General features: G+C 34.4%; 2 protein-coding genes across 3 annotated transcripts; both read left to right on the top strand.

The window, feature by feature from the left end:
* The first annotated feature begins 5,632 nt into the window (after window positions 1-5,632).
* Window positions 5,633-9,493, top strand: LOC125195934 (uncharacterized). Of its 2 annotated transcripts, XR_007171802.2 has the most exons (6): window positions 5,633-6,249; window positions 6,787-6,823; window positions 7,013-7,249; window positions 7,324-7,371; window positions 8,633-9,081; window positions 9,398-9,493. XR_007171802.2 is itself a non-coding variant. In XM_048094221.2 (5 exons), the coding sequence occupies exons 1-5, from the start codon at window positions 5,948-5,950 to the stop codon at window positions 8,891-8,893; spliced, it is 885 nt and encodes a 294-aa protein (XP_047950178.1). In that variant the 5' UTR covers window positions 5,633-5,947; the 3' UTR covers window positions 8,894-9,340. The 2 variants fall into 2 exon arrangements, 1 of the variants encoding a protein (XP_047950178.1); XM_048094221.2 differs by lacking the exon at window positions 9,398-9,493 and having other exon boundaries at window positions 8,633-9,340.
* A 4,844-nt stretch (window positions 9,494-14,337) lies between these two features.
* Window positions 14,338-18,215, top strand: LOC125194082 (two-component response regulator ARR12-like). Its single transcript, XM_048092099.2, has 6 exons — window positions 14,338-14,924; window positions 15,555-15,707; window positions 15,848-16,237; window positions 16,341-16,417; window positions 16,750-17,841; window positions 17,949-18,215. Exons 1-6 carry the CDS (start codon window positions 14,798-14,800, stop codon window positions 18,015-18,017), a joined length of 1,908 nt encoding a protein of 635 aa, XP_047948056.1. The 5' UTR covers window positions 14,338-14,797; the 3' UTR covers window positions 18,018-18,215.
* Window positions 18,216-20,073: the final 1,858 nt, after the last annotated feature.

The following is a 20,073-nucleotide window of genomic DNA, read 5'->3' as shown; positions in this document are numbered from 1 at the left end:
TTTACGAAACATTTAAGCCTGTGGGTGGCCCTTTTTGCTTCATTCTCATCTTCACTTTGATCAAGGCATGTCTTTATTGGTGCATCAACTACCATGCAACCTTGGCTTTTCGCAACTTGAGAGCATCCATAATTTAGTAGTAGATGAAGTCCAATTATATTCATATGGAAGCACATTAACTTTTACTAACTTATTTTAATATATCAATAACAGAGAGAGCATTTTTCAGAATATATGAGAATATGCAAAAAATTATTATACTCTCTATATATAAATGAGATTAGTACATCAATTTAGATTTAGAGTGAACTACAAAATTGGCCTCTAGGTATGACAAGTCGAACGCTAGAGGTACCCATGTTTAAAAAAATGCATTGTAAGCATCTACGTATAGATATAATATTATTTTAGACCCTTTTTCACTATTTTGAGTCTTTTATACCCTTTTACCCTCACTTTTATCTTAAATGTAATTCCAAGGATATTTTAGTCTTTCTCATTATTATTATTATTATTATTATTATTATTATTTACTATATTTATTTTATATTAAAATATTATTTTCATTTAATCCACAAATATTGTAAATTTAATTAGATTGATAAATTAAAATACTTATAAATAGTTATCGTAAGAATGATTTATGTTTTTATTTAAAAACATATCTAATTAAAAAATTATTTAAAAAATTAATATTACAGTTTTATTTAAAAAATTAATATTACAAAAACATATCTAACTAAAATTAATACATAAATCATTCTTGTGTTAACTATTGATAAGTATTTTAATTTGTCAATCTAATTAAATTTACAATATTTATGGATAATGAAAATAATATTTTAATATAAAATAAACATAGTACTCCATAGTAATAAAAATGAGAAAGACTAAAACATCCTTGGAATTACATATAGGTTAAAAGTGAGGGTAAAAGGGTATAAAAGACTCAAAATAGTGAAAAAGGGTTTCAAATGATATTATACCCATACGTAAAGGCTTACAATGCATTTTTTTAAACATGGGTACCTCTAGCGTTCGACTTGTCATACGTAGGGGCCAATTTTGTAGTTCACTCTTAGATTTATTACTTTTTTATAGTAGTATCATTTTTAAATGAGTGAACTTCAAAATGGTCCCTGGACTATGGGTTTATCTCGAAAATGGTTCCTGGACTTTAAAAATATCACTAGTAGTCCCTGGACTAAGGGTTAATATAAAAAATGGTCTTTTTGCACTGTTTCGAGACGAAAATGCCATTTTGAGGGGTTTTGGGGGGTTTGGGTAATTTGGTCTTTTTACACTTTTAACATTTTAAATCTGATATTATTTCAGTTATGTACTAAATCTGATATTATTTCAAAATTATCACTATTTATCCCTTTTGTCATCCTTCACTTTGTTTCTTTATTTCAATATTAAATTTAATTTACAAAATTGAATTTTAAATTTTGATTTTTAAATATTAATAAATTTTTTTAATTAAAACTATTTATTCATGGACATTATAAATATTGATTAAAACTATTAATTTTTATTATTTAATATAATATTCAGCTGAATTGAAGAAGTACAGAAAAATAATATTAATCATGATGGGAAAATAAGAGTTATTCTATTTAGCCTTCGTTCGGTTGTTATAATTGCTTGTGATTGAATATTATGAAGTTGACTAAAATTTTTATATACGAGTATTTTTGTTGAAATTTTCTAGTCATTTTGATTGTTTTCAAATTAATAAACGAAAATTATATTAGTCTTACATTAGATGCATATTTATTTATGTATACATCGTGTTATATGATCTATTTATGATTAAAGTTATTAAATATTGATTAAAACTAAGGTGTTGTCATATATTATTGATTAAATATTAGACACTATCAAATATTGATTATGACTATTAATATTTGTTACTATTAATTTTTATAATTAAAAAAAGTTATTGATATTTAAAAATTGAAATTTAAAATTTAATTTTGTAAAATTAAATCTAATATTGAAATAAAGACAAAGTGAAGGATGAGAAAAGAGAAGAAATGATAATTATGAAATAATATCAGATTTAGTACATAACTGAAATAATATCAGATTTAAAATGTTAAAAGTGTAAAAAGACCAAATTGCCCAAACCCCCCAAAACCCCTCAAAAATGTATTTTCGTCTCGAAACAGTGCAAAAGGACCATTTTTGATATTAACCCTTAGTCCATGGACTACTGATAATATTATTAAAGTCCTAAGACCATTTTCGAGATAAACCCATAATCCAGGGACCATTTTCGAAGTTCACCATTTTTAAATTATGAAAACGTTCTCACTATGGCTAACCCTAAATTATGAAAACGTTCTCACTATGGCTAACCCTGTTTCTAGATAAATTTTTTATATCGAATTTTTTCCCCTAGATACTATGACAGCACTTAAGTATAGCCCCACATAGTAATTGCATTGTTTTTGCAGTAACACTCAAAAGATGAATAAATATCAAATTTGTCATTTTAATAATAATGATGGCTACTTTATGGTAGACCAACCACCCTCGCAAATGCTTGTTATTTGTTAGACTGTCGAGTATTTTTCAATAATCAAAGGGATCTCCATTACTCTCTCCTCTCCGTCCAATGTCCAATGTAAAGTATTTTTGTTTTTTACTTTCTCAGTTGAGGTGACATTTTTTCTAAAATAAAAATAATGCTATCATTTTTTTTGTCTCTCTATGTAATTTATAAAATAATTTTATATAAATCTCATGCTAAAATAGCAAATGCTTCACACGTATTTTATTCTTAGCCAATTTATTTTATTTTTGTTCATGAAACTTTCAGTGTTATAGCGATTTGAGAAGCTTCTGCATCTACGGTCAATTTTTATACGCCAATCTTCCATGTTGAACACACAACACAGAATAAACAAACCAAATAACTAACTAACAAGACTTTTCCTAACAATAGCCGGGGGTATTGTAATTGGAGGTATTAGTATTTTGGTAGGGCACGTTATAAAGTTGTTGGACTTGTTGTGGTCCTCCCTCACTGCAAGTGTCTCGTGTTTTGTTAACCCCACCTTTAAATTTCTTGTTCCTTCCTAAAAACACAACATTTTATTAATTCTCTTGAGAAAATGAGTTCATATAATTAGTGGTCCAACTCAATGGTTTTAACTGTATCGTCATAAATGATAGCAGTAATAGAAACTTGGATGGGTTTTTTTCTTATCATCAACTTCTAAAAGAGTTAGTATAGTGTTGTTTTTTAACTTCAGTATTTTATAGAGTACTTTGCTAAACTTAAACCCTATTCTTCTTCGAATAAAACTTGTAGGAGTATTTGATTTGACATGAAATTCAAATAAAAACTTATACCACGTCCAAATATTAAATTGGCTACACAGTCTGCACCAATAGATTCAATCAAGTATGCACAAATAATAGTAATACCTAATAATACCTCAAGAAACTAACTTAAGCTTTACGACATTTTTGTTTGCCAAAATTAATATGTTTTCTGTATTTTGTGCCGCAATTGACACAAAATACATACACTAATATCATAAATAAAATACACATCGCACAAAATATATTTATTATACACACATTACCCACAAAATACACACATACACTTGACATGCTACACAATTTATACACAAAATACACACACTTGACACACTATACACACACTATATACAATATATACCCACATAAATGGAATATCGATCACACTAGCTACACACTACAAACACTACATGCATTATAATACTACACATTGCACATAATATACATATTGCACACATTATTTTATTGAATATCGTATAATTATTTTGAATCAAGCTCAAAAATATATGAAAAATTGTCATAAATTTTTCATATCACTTCTATTATAATACCGTAAGTCTGTAATATAGTAATAACAAAACTAATTTGTAAAATTAAATTTAAAAATTTTATGTACTTACATATAGAGTAGTAGCACAATTTATAATTTGTGTATATTCATCTTTATTCCTTCAATAAATTGATTAATGGAGTATTCTTTTATCTTAAATTTGTATATACATGACTCGAATAGTTGGAGGAAAAGTACAAAGGGGGAATGTCTTATTTGATTATTTCTGACAAAGTCAATATGACATCCAATTTGCAATTCTGTTAGAATATTTATAGCAGCCTTTGACCGAATCTTAGCCGTCTATCAAGAATATCAAGATCGCTATACACCGACGTGTCACCCCCTTTTTTTTTTTTCACATCCAGTATTAAAATTTAAAATTTAAATATTCCAATTTGTCTAAAATAGATGTGTGTTCATTCAAATTTAGACAAATTATCTAACATTCAATTAATAAAATAATTATAAATGTGAGACTATATAGTAGTACTACTCAAGTACTCAATTAACCATCTCTACTCCTGAATTCATAATTAATACTGGCATTTTCATAAAATTTGTGTAAAAATCAAATAAAGATAGTTAGGTGGACGGACGATTAAACATATTTTGAAGATATAAATAACAAAGCAATTAATTATGGTAATTCTAGCACAATGACCATAGCATTAAGAACAGACTGATGGGATACTTTTCTCCGATGGATAATCATAACTTAACTAAATCTTGTATTTAATCATTGCCTCTAAACTCTATCTAAATAATTATAGCTATATAGAAACTTAACTACACCCATAAGTATCAATCCACTTTCTTTCACTTATTATGTTATAAGTTCCATTTAACATTTGTCCAAGCCTTTCAAACAACAACTAAAATATTAGTGCAACCATATCACTCGTGCCGACTACATAAATTAGTTATCCAATGAAATTGTAGTTTATTATCTGATTATATATATGTTAATTTTGGCAAAACTTATTATAGCGTAGATATTGATTGATGAGTATACACGATCACCGCTTTGGCTCAAATGAATTATGATTGGACTTGGTAAAATTTGGATCTAATTAAAAATCGAATTACTTGTGACTTATTCTACATATCCAACTACTCATTCATATTGTAAATTGATTATATTACCACCTTATTTATCATTTATAATAGTACATGCAAGTACCGAATAAATATGCATTTGATATTATACATAAAATTTAAGATTTTTAAGAATATACTTAGTATGCAATAATCCATAATCTATTAAAAATTTGGTATTGTCATGCCAATTGCCAAAGTTTTTAACCCTGTATAGTACTCCATATGTTCCACAATAAGAGTTCTATTTTATTATTTTGGCTCGTACCACAATAAAAGTTATATTTCACTTTTTTCATTATAAATGGTCAATAAGCTCTATAATCCACCAACTTATTTCATCCACATTTTTCTTATAAAACTAATATATTCCACTAATTTATTCAATTCATTTTTCTTTACTTGTTAAAACTTGTATCATGATTAAATATGACTCATATTATGGGAGCGAGTGAGTATATGAATTAATAAAATTTATATGAAGAATATAATGTAGGACGAAACCGACAATTGGCGAAGATTGGTGGCAGTCCATCACCATAAAAATAAAAATAAAAATAAAAATAAAAATAAAAATATTTGCATATTTGAAAAGTGTACAGAAACCAATAAAAAAAAAGAAACAAACAAACATGCAACACATAAATACATACACACAGATACATATCCAATTCCCTTCTCTCTTTCGCTTCTTTCAATTCTCCTGTCTCCTTCTCCCGCTTAGATCGGATCTTCCAATATCTCTATCGTCGTCAACACACAAACCGCCCAAATTTCCAGAAAATTTAAAAACTTAGAAGATGGAGAAATAGGGAGAAGGTAGATTAATAAATAAGACGAGGAGAAAAAAAAAAAAGGGGTGGAGAAAAATCCGATATTTTGACAACCCGAGAAAAAAGAAAATTAAACAAGGGTGTTGATGGTTGAAAGGTGGAATCTTGGTGGGCATTTGATTGAATAGGCCAAATGGGAAATGTGACATCCAACGTGGCTGCAAAGTTCGCCTTTTTCCCGCCGGAGCCGCCGACGTACGACGTGTACAGCGATGAGGTGGAGGGGAAGCTGGTGATGAGCGGGCTTTCGCCGGAGAAGAACGTCGACGTGCATTTATTGGACACCAAGGGCGGGAATAAAATTGTCGCCACGTTTTGGAGGCACCCGGCGGGGAGGTTTACGCTGCTCTATTCTCACGGGAACGCCGCCGATTTGGGGCAGATGCTGGAGCTCTTTCTCGAGCTCAGAGCGCATCTACGTGTCAACATCATGAGGTGCGAGTGTAGGCTTCGTGATTCTTGAATTTCTGGGTGTTGTGGGCTTTGGATTTTTAGTTTCTTTTCCTAGGGTTGCTTGAGGTGCTCTGTGCATCTGTGATGGGCTGTTTGACCTTTTCCAGAAATGGCAAAAATATGTGGTTTTGATCCAAAAATTGGATATGTGGGTGTGATTGTGTGGGGATTTGGTGATTAGAGTTGGGATGTATGGGAATTGGGGTTCTGAATTTTGCTTGAATTGATGGTGATGAAAGTTATTTTTTGCATTCTAGTTCAGGATAGGGTTCATCTGTTATTCTTTGTCGTTTGCTTCAATTTGATTGTGAGTCTATATATGTATGGATAAAATTTCAATCCTGGGATTTGATTAGTAACACAAACAGATAAGAGTTCTTGCAAGCACTTCTGTTTTATCCCCTTTTTTGTCAAGTGATCTGTGCTAGTTGGATGGGATAGTGTTTTGTGTTGTGCTAATATATGCTCGAGAGCGTTACCTCACTCTTAATGACTTTTATTTTCTTTATCTCGTTGCAGCTATGATTATTCTGGATATGGAGCATCCTCTGGTAAGGTGAGAACATTTTGATCATGCAATAATGTCAAGATTCCTTATTACTGTTTAATGATTATTATGCAACATATAAGATCTATCCCACAAACTTACCTTGTAAAGGGAGGTAAATGGAATTATAATTTGTAAAAAGATTACAACTCTTTATAATTATGAGTATTGATTAAAGTAATTTTACAATGACTGCAGCCATCTGAATTAAACACATACTACGACATTGAGGCTGTCTATGACTGTTTGAAGAACGAGTATGGGATCAAGCAAGAGGATGTCATTCTATACGGCCAATCTGTTGGGAGTGGTCCCACATTACATCTTGCGTCTCGCTTTCCTATGTTGAGAGGTGTAGTTCTCCACAGTGCTATTCTTTCGGGGATACGTGTTCTTTATAATGTAAAGGTCACATTCTGGTTCGACATTTTCAAAGTAAGCTCTCAACCTTTCGACAGATATCTTCTGCTACTATTGGTGATGGTGACTAACTGAAAATCTGTGTGCAGAACATAGACAAGATAAGGAATGTCAACTGCCCTGTTCTAGTAATACATGTAAGTAATCTGCAACTTTTCTCTTTTATGCATCGGCACTGTTTTGGCGCCTCTTATTATACGCTGCGTCAAACTCTGACCAAAATCTGTCCGGAACTGTAAGCTGATCCCCAAGGCACCTAAAATCCTCAACAAACAACCTTAAAATTCGAGGACAGGCCATACTTAATGCAGTGATATTTTAGTTCAAGATTTGATTTAATATTGTTCTGGCAAAATCATGAAGGGTGAGGACCGTGAGGTTTAGAAGTGAGATTCTGATTCAATAACTTAAGGAAACATTTATTTTTGTCCTGTCTCAGGAATGATGGCCATTAAATTTCTAGAAAATGCCACATGATAATAAATGTTTCTTCTTCTAATTACAATAAGGCATATTAAGTACTTTGATGTTTCCTGTCCAGCTATGACAATGACCTTATACTGCTCCATGCATCCGTCCAAGTTGGAATAATAATCCTCATCCATGTGAATTCTTTGTCGGTTGAGCTGAATCTCAAAGCCAGCTTTACTAGTGTGGTGGGGGGCTGGCTGGCTAAATTAATGCTGTAACTGTAAAGTCTTTGATGCTCACTCTTAATGAACCTTTTACCAAGTAGGTAGGAATTGGACTCGTTAACTTCATCTTGTACAAAAACCAAGAATAGACCACACATATATTGTTGCTCCTAATCCTATAGGCTTCAAAACTCTGATTCAAGTATTTGGATTTCTTACAAAATTTCCTTTAGGGATATTAATTGAACATTTACAGCTGTAGTTGTCGAACATTAAGTATCTTGTAAGGATGTAGCATAAAAGCAACACAGAGGAATACAATGTCCTGACTTTCCTCAACTATGACAGAACCACATAATTAGAGTGTAGTAATTAAACAGTGATCTTAACTAACAGACATAGAAGGAGTGTTGTTTCTTTATTGATGGAGATCAGTAGTGTCTCCAGTCTCTCAAAAGAGGGAACAGAAAGCAAGTTTTCCTTCTAGCGTCCAAAAATGAAGTTTCGTTATATTGCAATACTTTAGGATGACTTAAGAATGGCTTTCATCTTTTTTATAGCTATTTAAGCCTAGCTGTTGGACTACGGTTGTAACAAGTGTCGATCTTCCCTTAGCCTGATACTTATCTTCAAAATTATCTCCGATTATTTGGTGCCAGAATTTGCTTATTTTGCCACTTAAGGTTTCTGATAGTGTTATTTTTCCATTCTTTTTGGTGACAACTCTTCATTTCTTGCATCTAAATTGGAATTTTGGTTCTAGGGTACAAATGATGAGATTGTTGACTTCTCACACGGCAAGCGACTATGGGAGCTTGCCAGGGAGAAATACGATCCGTTGTGGGTGAAAGGTGCAGGCCACTGCAATATAGAAACATTTCCTGAGTACATCAAACATTTGAGGAAATTCGTAAATGCAATGGAAAAACTTTCCTTCTCCAAAAGAGACAAGATGCAAACTGATCCCAGCCCAGCCTCGGGAGAATTAAAAACCAACAAATGCTTGATGTTTACAAAAAAATAGCTCTACTCATAGAAGTTCACCTCAGCAAAACCAGTTACTCAACTCATGTGCTTTGTGTAAAGGGGTCCGAATCATTAATTGCTAAGCAAGAACGTGCAATTCAGCTGCAGAGCAGTATAGGGGATGGAGATGCATATCAAGATTGAAGATGATCCAATCTACGCAACAGCTTTTCGTGATCCATCAAGGTAAAATTGATTTGCTGTTTGTGATGCTTATATTTCCAGAAAACTCGTCTTATCATCACCTAGTGTATACTACTAGAATTCCTTTGTTTAGCTCCAAGAGTTAGTGTAGTAATAGATTGTTTACAATGCACCGTTATTCATTCTCGTGTAGTGCCTCTGCTCGTGAGAACGTGGCCGTGGTGATGTTCTAACATTTATGTGAACTCTTGTGCATATACACCTGCTGAGGCTCTATACAATTCTTTCATGCTTTTCCTTATTGTTTATTCTACATATTTATTGATTGATTTTTGAGATTATTGCATGTTCCTCGCAGGTGGAGATTCTTGTTGGTTTCTTTCCCTCTATTTATCTCTAGCATAATTTTTCCTGAAAAAAATAAATAAAAACATCCATGTCCTCTGATTTTACATTGATCTTGTACACTTCATCTGTATATCAAAGAAAATTATTCCAGTCCATAGTTTTCAAATTTACCTAAAAAAGGATAGGTAAAAGCATTCAAATTGGAAATAATTTCTAAGATTCTAATTTATCACGGTAATATAAACCATACACGAACTCCGATAAATATTTTTAACTAATTAAGATAAAAAAATTTCAAATGTAACCCAAGAAACAAGGAGAAAAAATTCCCTAGTCCATGAACACCACATGGCAATCTTATTTGGTATACCTTACTAATAAGATCTTGCCAAATGGAAATGTATAGTTTACATGGCCAAATGATTACAATGGCATAAGAGCATCCACAATAAGAATAGGTCAGTCATAGGCCAGCCACTCTCTCTCCCTGCCTGCCACGTCAGCAGCACTAAAAATCCACCTGTCATGTCAGCATTTACTCAAATAGACCAGCTGCAATAAAAATAATTCAAAAACAACTACATTTACGGAATTAAATTTAGGATTAAATTACGGAATTAAATTTACGAGACATATACGGAAAAATTCATTAATTGCATTTAAAAAAATAAATTACATAATAAAGAAAAAAAACTATTGCCGTGCAGTCTTCCGTGCCCACAACTCTTCAATTATATCCTTTTGGAGTTGAATATGAGCATCCACTTGGCGCATGTCGGCATATTCCTGGAGGCGGCCCACTTCATCGTGAGGTACCCCACGTTGTACGCTAGGGGTGGCCGTTCCGTGGCTTGGACCAGCTTCATCGTCATTGGCCTAACTAGTCAGTTATACACCTTCGTCTTCGACGATCATGTTGTGCATGATAATGCAAGCGTACATTATATCAGCAACGCATTTGACATCCCACAAACGCTTTGGACCCTTAATTGCCGCCCATCGAGACTGGAGCACACCAAATGCGCGCTCTACGTCCTTGCGCGCCGACTCCTGCCATTCCGCAAAGTAGGCCTTCTTGTCATCCGCCGCATGCCTGATCGTCTTCACAAAGACAAGCCACCTAGGGTATGTCCCGTCCACCAAGTAGTAGCCCATATCATGTCGGTTGTCGTTGGCCACAAATGAGACGGTTGGACCGATGCCCTGACACTTCTCGTCGAAGAGGGGCGACGAGTTGAGGACGTTGAGGTCGTTGTTCGACCCGGCTACCCCAAAATACGCATGCCAGATCCACAGTCGGTAATCAGCTACGGCCTCGAGGATCATCGTGGGATTCTTTCCCTTGTAGCCGGTCGTGTAGGCCCCTTTCCAGGCAGTTGGACAGTTCTTCCACTCCCAATGCATACAATCTATGCTGCCTAACATCCCGAGGAACCCATGCTGCTCCCTGTGCATCTGCATCAGATTCTGACAATCTTGGGGGGTAGGGCTTCGAAGGTACTGCTCACCGAAAATTTGAATCACGCCCTGACAGAAAAACTTCAGACATTCCAAAGAAGTCGTCTCACCGATGTGGAGGTACTCATCCCACATGTCGTGCACTTTTGAATAGGGGTGTGGCCGGGTCTGCTAGCCGCATCGTGTCTGAAGCGGAAATAAATATCGACGCTCCAAAGCGTCAACGATACGCATAAACAACTCCATGCGCATTCTAAAACGCCGCCTGAACATGGTTGCTGGAAACCGCGGGTCCGGAGCGAAGCAGTCGACATATAGCCGCTGATGTGCAGCTACGTGATCCCGATCAATCACTGCTCGGCGGTGGACAACCGGTGGAGGGCGAGGTACCGCCTGCTGTTCGACCCTTCGCATGTACCGCTCTAGCTCGCGGTTCATGTAGGCCTCCATAGCCTCATTCATCTGCCGTTCGTACTCCTCAGTATCCCCACCACTGCTACCACCCGCGTTACTCATCGCTCGATGTTGCTCTTGTACAGAAATTTAGAGAGAGAGAAAACTCGTTAAAACAAGTGGTGCAAATGAAAATGAAACTAAAATCGCGTGTATATAGGTTTTCAAAAAAAATGAAAAATTGGCGCTGGCCGATCGCGGTGAATGGATAATTTATTTCCAAGCAAAAGTAATCGATATAATTTAACATCGAAATTAACCATGCACGTGAGTGTGTTGTGTGTCTGCAGAGATCAATACACGAACAACAATTAATAATTTTCATGTAATCTAAGACCTCATTTTACCTCAAAATACACATAAATCAAATAGTTTTCTATACGATATACCGCTAGTCCATCTTTACGAATAACACAAAATAATATTTAGAGTTGTCTAGATCATCGAGTTGGTAAGGTATTTTTGCCTAATTCAAACACTTATCATCGAGTTGTGTATATTCTCTACCAGCGCATTGGCCAGCGCCCTCAAATCGGCTAGCCCGCGCCGATTTTTTTGCCGATTCGGCGCTGGCCGATTACAATAGTTCGGCTAACCGACCGGCTAGCGACGCGGATCGGCTAGCCGGTGGGCTAGCCGCTATTATGGATGCTCTAATGGCATAATATGATGTTTTAAGGAAATTTTTATAATTTCCATATATAATATACAACTATATATACACACAATACATTAAATTATTAATTGTTTATTTTGTTAAAAATTCACGTGTACTAACATTGAGATTTAATACGCACATTTTTTTGTATTATACTTTTTTTTCTTGTTTTTTTAGTTGAGTACATATTTATTCATTTTTTATACTTTATCACATAATTTTCTAGAATGTATCAAAATTTGGTCTTTTTTTTATTCAAGTAAATATATTCTTGACTATATTTATAATTTATTGATTATATCTTTATGTATGTTTATTTTTATCTTCATTTTATCATAATTATTTTTTACAGTTAAATAACTATATATAGTTGATGTTTCTTATTAAGATAAATAAGATTCTAATCCTTAATTTGAATACCCTAATGAATAGTAGTAGTATTTTAATTTCTTTAGATTCATATTTTGTCTATTGTATAAAATCCACCAGATCATTTTATTATTATTAACTATCTTAATCAATATTTTAACCTAATCATATTGTGTAATGATAAAAAAAAAAATAGAACAGTCATTGTATGATCATTCATATATTAAACTTATTGTGTGCGATGATAATATAATATAATTTATGTATATATCAATGAAAAAGATAAATATTCCCATAAAATAAGTAAATAAATTTTATATTTTATATATCAATAAAAAGAATAGCACTCTCGATTAATAAATTTGGTGGTGCAATATGATAATTATTTTAGTGCAATATGATAATTATTTTATATATGGGAATTATAAAAATGTCCTTAAAACATCATATTATGTATTATAATCATTTGGCCATGTAAGCTATATATTTCTATTTGGCAAGATCTTATTATTGAGGTATACCAAATAAGATTGTCATGTGGTGTTCATGGTCTAGGGAATTTTTTCTCAGGAAGAAGGGCCGGAAATGTTGGTAGATTTAAAATCCAGGAAATGTTGGTAGATTTAAAATCCAACGGCCAAGATTCTCAACTAATCTCTGGGTCATGATGAATGATGAAAACCATAAAACTACCAAAAATAGGAAACAAGGTAGAAAGAAACAAACTATAGGTTTGTTCTGTTTGAAAGATTATTTATCACTCCACAAAAATAAGGATATTTTTTTTGGTATGTCCTATAAAAATATCATCTTCTAATTTTGATAACTTCATTCTTTTCAATAAAATGAGCTTCATTCTCATTAACAATGCTATAATAACTTTACTATATATGTATTAATTTTTGTGTCGTCCCAAATGTCCATATTTTTATGGGATAGAAGGAGAATTGAACATGTATTATATTTGATTTATGAGATTGAATTTCACGGTTTAATCTAATCTATAATTATATGATAATGAGTCATAGCCACTACCTCCAACTAAAATAATCACGCAACTTAATCCTAATTGGATGATCATATGATAATGAATCATATCAACCAAATGACACCTACACAAATTATGGGTACGGGAATAAAAAGAAAAAAAAATCCAAAAGACAAACTTAATCTTGAACAAAGATAGTCGTGTATATAAAGAAGAAATTTCGAGTTTTGAAATATGATTGTAGTAGAAGATATCATTGGTGTTACTTAATTTTTGGGCGTTTTGAAGGTGATTAGTTATTGGAAAGTTCCAAATCATAGATTGTCACGATGTATACTATCAAACAAGACTTTATTGTCTCCCTTTCACCATTTTGGCCATATGCTAGCGATATTTATTTTGTGATAAGAAAATCCCAATATTCATATCTGTTAGAGGTTTTGTAATGAAAATCAAATAGTAGAGAAACAATATTTGTGAGTCTTTATTCATACCCTTCCAACTAGAATATTTATAAATAAATAGAAAAGATGAAGAGAAGATAACGATTGAATTTGGTTACATAGATTTCATTCATAGTAACCTTTCTTTCTCAAAATACGGAAATTTTGCAATGCTGAAAGTTGCAAATGATTTCCCCAAGAGGAAAAAATGGGAATATAATTAGCATTCAAGTAAAGATTCTGATTGACTAAGAAGTAAGATCTAACCACCGTAATTTAAGATGAATTACATAAAAAACAAACCCTAAAATAGCCTCAACCAAATTCCAATATCAGGTAAGGAACTCCCATAAATACATCATTACCGTAGAAAACCTTAAAATTTCCAAAAACAGCAAACTTCCCCTAATTTAATTCTCAAAAAACACGTGCAAAATTTATTGGTTGATGCAAATCCAACGGCCAAGATCCCCAATTTAACTACGATCTACTGAACTCATGGTAGGGATGATCAACACCCGATTAAATCCAAAAAGTCTTCCACTCCACCACCAAATAAAAATTGCGTGCTAGAGAGAGAGAGGTAGAAAAAGTTGAAAGCAGCAGATTATAAAACAAAGCTCCATTATTCACATACACCGCACACAATCATCTGTATAAAATATTCACACCCTTTCTCACAAATCACTGCTGAGAGAGGGAGATACGATTTGGTGTTTGTGTTGGGTTGAAAGCAATCACAGTGCACTGGCCATCACCATCATTGTCCACTCCTACAGCTATTCAATTAACCCCCTTTTTCCCTCTCTCTCTCTTTCTACACACGCACACGCTCTGTACTTTGTGTTTCTGTTTCTGATCTCTCCCTGTCTAACTATCTTCTTCGGTCAATGCTTCAATATCGGATACCAAAAGAAGCTCTTTTTGCATCTGGGGGTTTTCAAGATTTGATTTTTAGCCTCTGATTTCGGTGTTTGTTGGTTTTTTGTCAACTTGGGTTCTTGAAATAGTCTGTGAATTGAATATTTGAGTTGTGAGAAAATGATTGTGGAAGGAATTAGAGGAGATGCTGAGAATTTTCCGGTTGGGATGCGTGTTCTTGCTGTTGATGATGACCCAACTTGCTTGAAGTTATTGGAAACTTTGCTCAGAAAATGCAACTACAATGGTTTGGTTTTCTTCTTCTAAGTTTTGATTTTGAGTTTAATTTCTTTGATTGCCTGAAGATATGTGCTTGAAGTTGTTTCTTTTCTTAGGAACTGTTATTGAGTTCAAATTCAATTAATGTGTAGTTATGTTTTTCTTTTCTTGTCAGGGTTTCTGAATTCTCTGCTATGTCAGTCTGTTTGACTTAATAAGCATGTTGTGAACTTTTTGTTTATCTTCACTCGGATAATAGATTTTCAGTTATGTGACCAATATGCTCCTGTTGGATATCCAATGAATACTATGTTGCATAGTTAGGCAAATGAATAAAATGATTTGTATCATCTAATTATTGTGACTTTTTATCTGTTAAGGTGATTTGTCAGGGACAATATATTCAACCTCTCATATACTCATAAACCAGCTGTCTTTTTCCTTGATTTTTCACTACAAAGGAGATAGAAAAATTGCTGCTTTATAGAATCTGAAAGATTTTAGTGTACTTTTTGTCTAGAAAGTTCATGTCTGGTAATTTTATTTTCTAAGTGAATCCAGGATTTTTGAATCATTTGGTTCATGTGAACTGCTTTTATGAATTTTGTGAACTTCTGAATCCACTGCTTTCATGAAAGGCATTTATTGTTTTCCACAGTCACTACAACGAACCAAGCAAGGGTTGCGTTGAAGATGATTAGGGAAAAGAAAGACAGATTCGACTTGGTGATTAGTGATGTGCACATGCCCGACATGGATGGCTTTAAGCTTCTGGAGCTTGTTGGTCTTGAAATGGATCTACCTGTTATCAGTAAGTTCACCAGGACAAACTAATCCTCAAGCTAAATCTTTAACGGTTTCCCAGTTGTATATATTTGCTCTTTCAAGAATTTGTTACATACAGTGTCGTTTGACCAGCTAGTAACTTTTTTTGATGCTATTCTGGTGTAGTGCTGTCAGCGAATAGTGATCCCAAGCTCGTAATGAAAGGGGTTACTCATGGTGCTTGCGACTATTTGGTGAAACCTATTCGGATTGAAGAGCTGAGGAACATTTGGCAGCATGTAATAAGGAGAAAAAAGGTTGATTCTAAGAACCAGAATAGATCGAGTGATCAAACCAAAGCTCATCCGGCAAGTGGAGAAGGTCATGGGTCTCCCTTGGCAGGAAATACTGACCAGAATGGAAAATTTAATAGAAAGAGGAAGGACGATGATGATGAGACCGAAGATAATGATAATGAATATGAAGACAATGGTACGCAGAAGAAACCCCGGGTTGTCTGGACTATCGAGCTTCACAGGAAGTTTGTCCAAGCAGTTAATCAGTTGGGAATTGAAAGTGAGATATTCTAACTCATTACTTTTTGATATCCACACAATTGTTTTGTTTTGATATTGCACTTTCTAATGTCCAATTTCTTTTAATTATGTTTCTCATGCAGAGGCCGTTCCTAAGAGAATTCTGGACATGATGAACGTCGAAGGCCTTACCCGGGAGAATGTGGCGAGCCATCTCCAGGCAATAATCCTTCTCCACCTATGTTTTTTTCCATTGCCTGTGAAAATATTTGTATTCTTTAAAACTGCAATAAGCATTTAGGCTGTTAGTGGGCTTCATCAACTATGTGAATAAGACTTCAATGATATAACTCAAAGCTTGTTGTTAACGGACCTAATGTAATATCTTCCTATTCAAGACCATTCATTTGCTCTACATCTCTCAACCTTTCTAATCTTTCTGCATTTTGGTGTTTCGAGAAATTATGAGCACTGATGGATGCAAAGAAAATTATCTTCTCTTTTAATAGTAATTCTTGTAATTTTTCTTACTCTTTTTGGGTTGCCCTGCAGAAGTATAGGCTTTACCTGAAAAGAATTAGTACGGTTGCAACCCAGCAAGCAAACATGGCTGCTGCGCTTGGGGTTAAGGATTCTGGTTTCATGCATATGGGCTCATTGGATGGGTTTGGAGATTTTCGGACTTTTAGTGGAACAAGACTAGGTAATGTTGCATTATCATCTTACCCGGGTGGCATGCTTGGTCGACTAAACAGCCCTGGTAATGTGAATATGCGCAACCTTACTCCATCCACTCTAATCCAGCCGAGTCTAGCTCAAAACTTGAGCAGCTCCATCAATTCACTTGGGAAAATGAATCTTGTCCTTCCAACTTCCAATCAAACTCCAAGTTTATTTCAAGGAATTCAGCCGTCTCTCGAACTGGATCAGTTGCAACACAATAAGGGCACTGCAAATTTTACTAGTATCAACAACTCCCGAATTTTCAGAACTGGCAGTGCTGGAGCAGCTCTAGGCAGCTCGAACAACTTGTTGAATAGTCCCATGAGTAATCCACTGTTGCTGCATGGAAACACACAACAGCCTCTGAGTGGTGGACGGTTTGGTAATCAGTCGGCTCCCTTTACCTCAGAATCCTTCAACAATGGTGTTTCTGATCCCGCCAATGAGAACTGGCAGAATAGAGTCGATGCATCTAAAATGCACCCAAACACCCTGCTATCTGCTGAGCCTTTTCACAGCCAGTTGCCTCTTAACGGTTTGAGAGATAATAACTCTTCAAATGGAACTTATTTACAGAACAACCCTATTGATCTTTCGTCTGGCTTGGCCTTACCACCTTTCGAAGATTCAAGAGAAATGCAGTGCCAGGTAGGGCCGATGGGCGATGTGCAGAATATGTCCCAAAGCTGGTCAGAACAAAGACAGGGTAGCGGAATCGTGAACCAGAAGATGGATATTTATACTGGTGGCAGATCTAGTGGTGGTGCTTCGGCTCTTGTGCAGCAGAATGGAAAACTGGTGACAGAATCCATACCAAGGTCTAACGAGGACTTCCTCTTCGAGCAACCAAAGTTACCATCAGGATTGACTCCTCAAGGTTATGATTCGCTGGACGATCTGGTGAATGCTATGATCAAGCGGGTAGACAATCATTAGTTTGTGCTATTCTATCATAGAAAACTTTGATGACTATTATATACGTATATGTTATTAACGTATACTCCGTATCATGTTTCGTTGATTTGTAGGAACAAGATGAAACCGTGCCAAATGGTGAGTTTGCGTTCGACAATTACTCGTTTGGAGCAGGTATGTAGCACGCGAGCGCGAAATAGGGGCTTTCCACTCAAGACTGTATCTACATTTACAATTATGATCATTTCTGTTGTCCGTTTTAGCAAGCTTGCATTTTAGCCCTTCTGTCATAGTTTTCCTCTTGTAAACTCCCCAGTTATATTAAGCATTGAGAAACTTGGATTTCTTGAGTTTAGAATTTATGAATAAATGTTTCAGCACTGACCAAATGCATTCAGAATTTTGTTTGTTATAGACACTTGGATTCTTAGCTGCAGCAAAATTAAAATATTTCTGTAAAATTTTAAAAAAAGATTCACTAACAGAAGTTTACTCCTATATTCTAACCTTAAACAGTGAGATGAACCAAGCCTGCATAGGTAACAGAAAAATAGAGTTTCGAAGCTACAAACTGTAAAAGTGAAATCAAAACATGGTGAAATACACAGAGAGACAAGAATCACCAATGTACATCTCCCACTCATCTCTCTCACTCAACTCAATAATGCGGCACCACCAACCCTTTGACGCGGAATTAATGATCTATCAATCTTCTTCATTTTTGGCATTTTTTAATTGGGACAATAGCCATTTAAATTATGAATTTTGTTAAATTCTAGTATTTCCCATGAATTTTTTCCAATTATCTCATCTTTGCACAACTCAATATCTTTTTGCAATGTTAAAAATGACAATCTTCCAATAAAATAAGAAAATAAATTAATATAAAGCCAAAATACTTGTGTATGGACGAGACAATTGAGAAAAATTAGACGTACATGACTTATTATTCCAATTTTAAAGTTAATCGAATAGACCAAAATTTGATTGTTGGTGAAATAAATTGAAGGCAAAAAAAAGCATAAAATAAAAAATCAAACACCCCAAGCCTCATCTGCTTCGGGGAGTTGGGCTCCAACCACGTCTGGAATTTGGGGACCTCCTTCATGATCCGCCAGGTCTCCGTGTGCTTGAACAGAGGAAAAATGTTGTCTTGGGAGAACTGCTGCAACGACATTTTTTTCACGCCATCCATACTCATGGTCGTTGCTCATCATCCGGAGATGCCATGGAATTTGGCGTTGTGGTCCTTTGCCAGCATGTTCGACACCCTCGCTAGCCGTTGCCCTCCCCTTCCTCCCTCTCCCTATTTAGATCAGAAACATCTAAGCGAGTTCTCGTCGGTATTGAAGAGAGGATTGGTCGGCGGGACAGTGGTACGTACACTCACCCTATCGATCAATCATTCTATCTATATTGGGCCGATAGACATCGTCCCCGTAGTGCGAGGTGTTTGGAGGGAGGATAGCCGCCCGGGGATTTGGGACTACCGGCGTTCAGGGAGTCATTCTATTGCTAGAGAGAGAAAATTTGCAGTTGAGAGAGAATGAATGAAATGGGGTGTATATATGGGTGAAGGTAAAAAATACTACTATGATTTATGTCGCAATCGGCGGTCCAATCAGCATCGATCAGCCACCAATCGCGCCTAGATGGATTGGGCGGCTAATCGGTGCCACATTGCAAATGCTCATATACTCCATTTTTCTCATTCAACAACTATTTCTTTCCTATACTTTGGTTATAAATTTGAGAAATTGATATTTAAATTAGAAAAAGAGAATAAAGTATAAAAAAATTTATATTAAAAAAATATATAAATAAATTAAGAGAATATAAAGTATTTACCTAAAAATATATGTTTGACGAAGGGAGCAATATTATAATGTAACTCATCACTTTTTCCCATTCTTTCTAACACATTTTTTAAATCGAATTGTGACATTCAATTAACATATTTCAGTAATTTTTTTCATTACCTCATCTCACTTTACTATTTTTTTTGAAGGAGTATTAAAATATTAATAATGAACGGCTTAAAAAGTAACCCGTGAATAGATGAATTAATTAATTGATAATGTTTTAATTAATTAAAATATTTATTAGAAGTAAAACATACAATATATGGAGTATCATGGACTCTTAATAAATGAGCTCTTAACTTAATCTAATATATTAATTTTAACTTAAACTATAGATAATTAAGGAACTTATGACGGGCGAACAAAACAATAGTGC

Source organism: Salvia hispanica, chromosome 4 (genome assembly GCF_029641045.1).
Source record: "Salvia hispanica isolate PSC_SH4W2 chromosome 4, Shi_PSC_v1, whole genome shotgun sequence".
In the NCBI taxonomy this organism is placed as follows: domain Eukaryota; kingdom Viridiplantae; phylum Streptophyta; class Magnoliopsida; order Lamiales; family Lamiaceae; genus Salvia; species Salvia hispanica.
This window is presented reverse-complemented; position numbering and strand designations above follow the sequence as displayed.

Bases quoted from the DNA above. Each gene is read 5' to 3' on its own strand.
- LOC125194082 (XM_048092099.2), top strand. From the start codon at position 14,798: ATGATTGTGGAAGGAATTAGAGGAGATGCTGAGAATTTTCCGGTTGGG. The intron at 15,708-15,847 runs GTAAGTTCACCA...ATTCTGGTGTAG, and splicing joins AATGGATCTACCTGTTATCA to TGCTGTCAGCGAATAGTGAT. The intron at 16,418-16,749 runs GCAATAATCCTT...GTTGCCCTGCAG, and splicing joins ATGTGGCGAGCCATCTCCAG to AAGTATAGGCTTTACCTGAA.
- LOC125195934 (XM_048094221.2), top strand. From the start codon at position 5,948: ATGGGAAATGTGACATCCAACGTGGCTGCAAAGTTCGCCTTTTTCCCG. The intron at 7,250-7,323 runs GTAAGCTCTCAA...ATCTGTGTGCAG, and splicing joins TCTGGTTCGACATTTTCAAA to AACATAGACAAGATAAGGAA. The intron at 7,372-8,632 runs GTAAGTAATCTG...TTTTGGTTCTAG, and splicing joins GCCCTGTTCTAGTAATACAT to GGTACAAATGATGAGATTGT.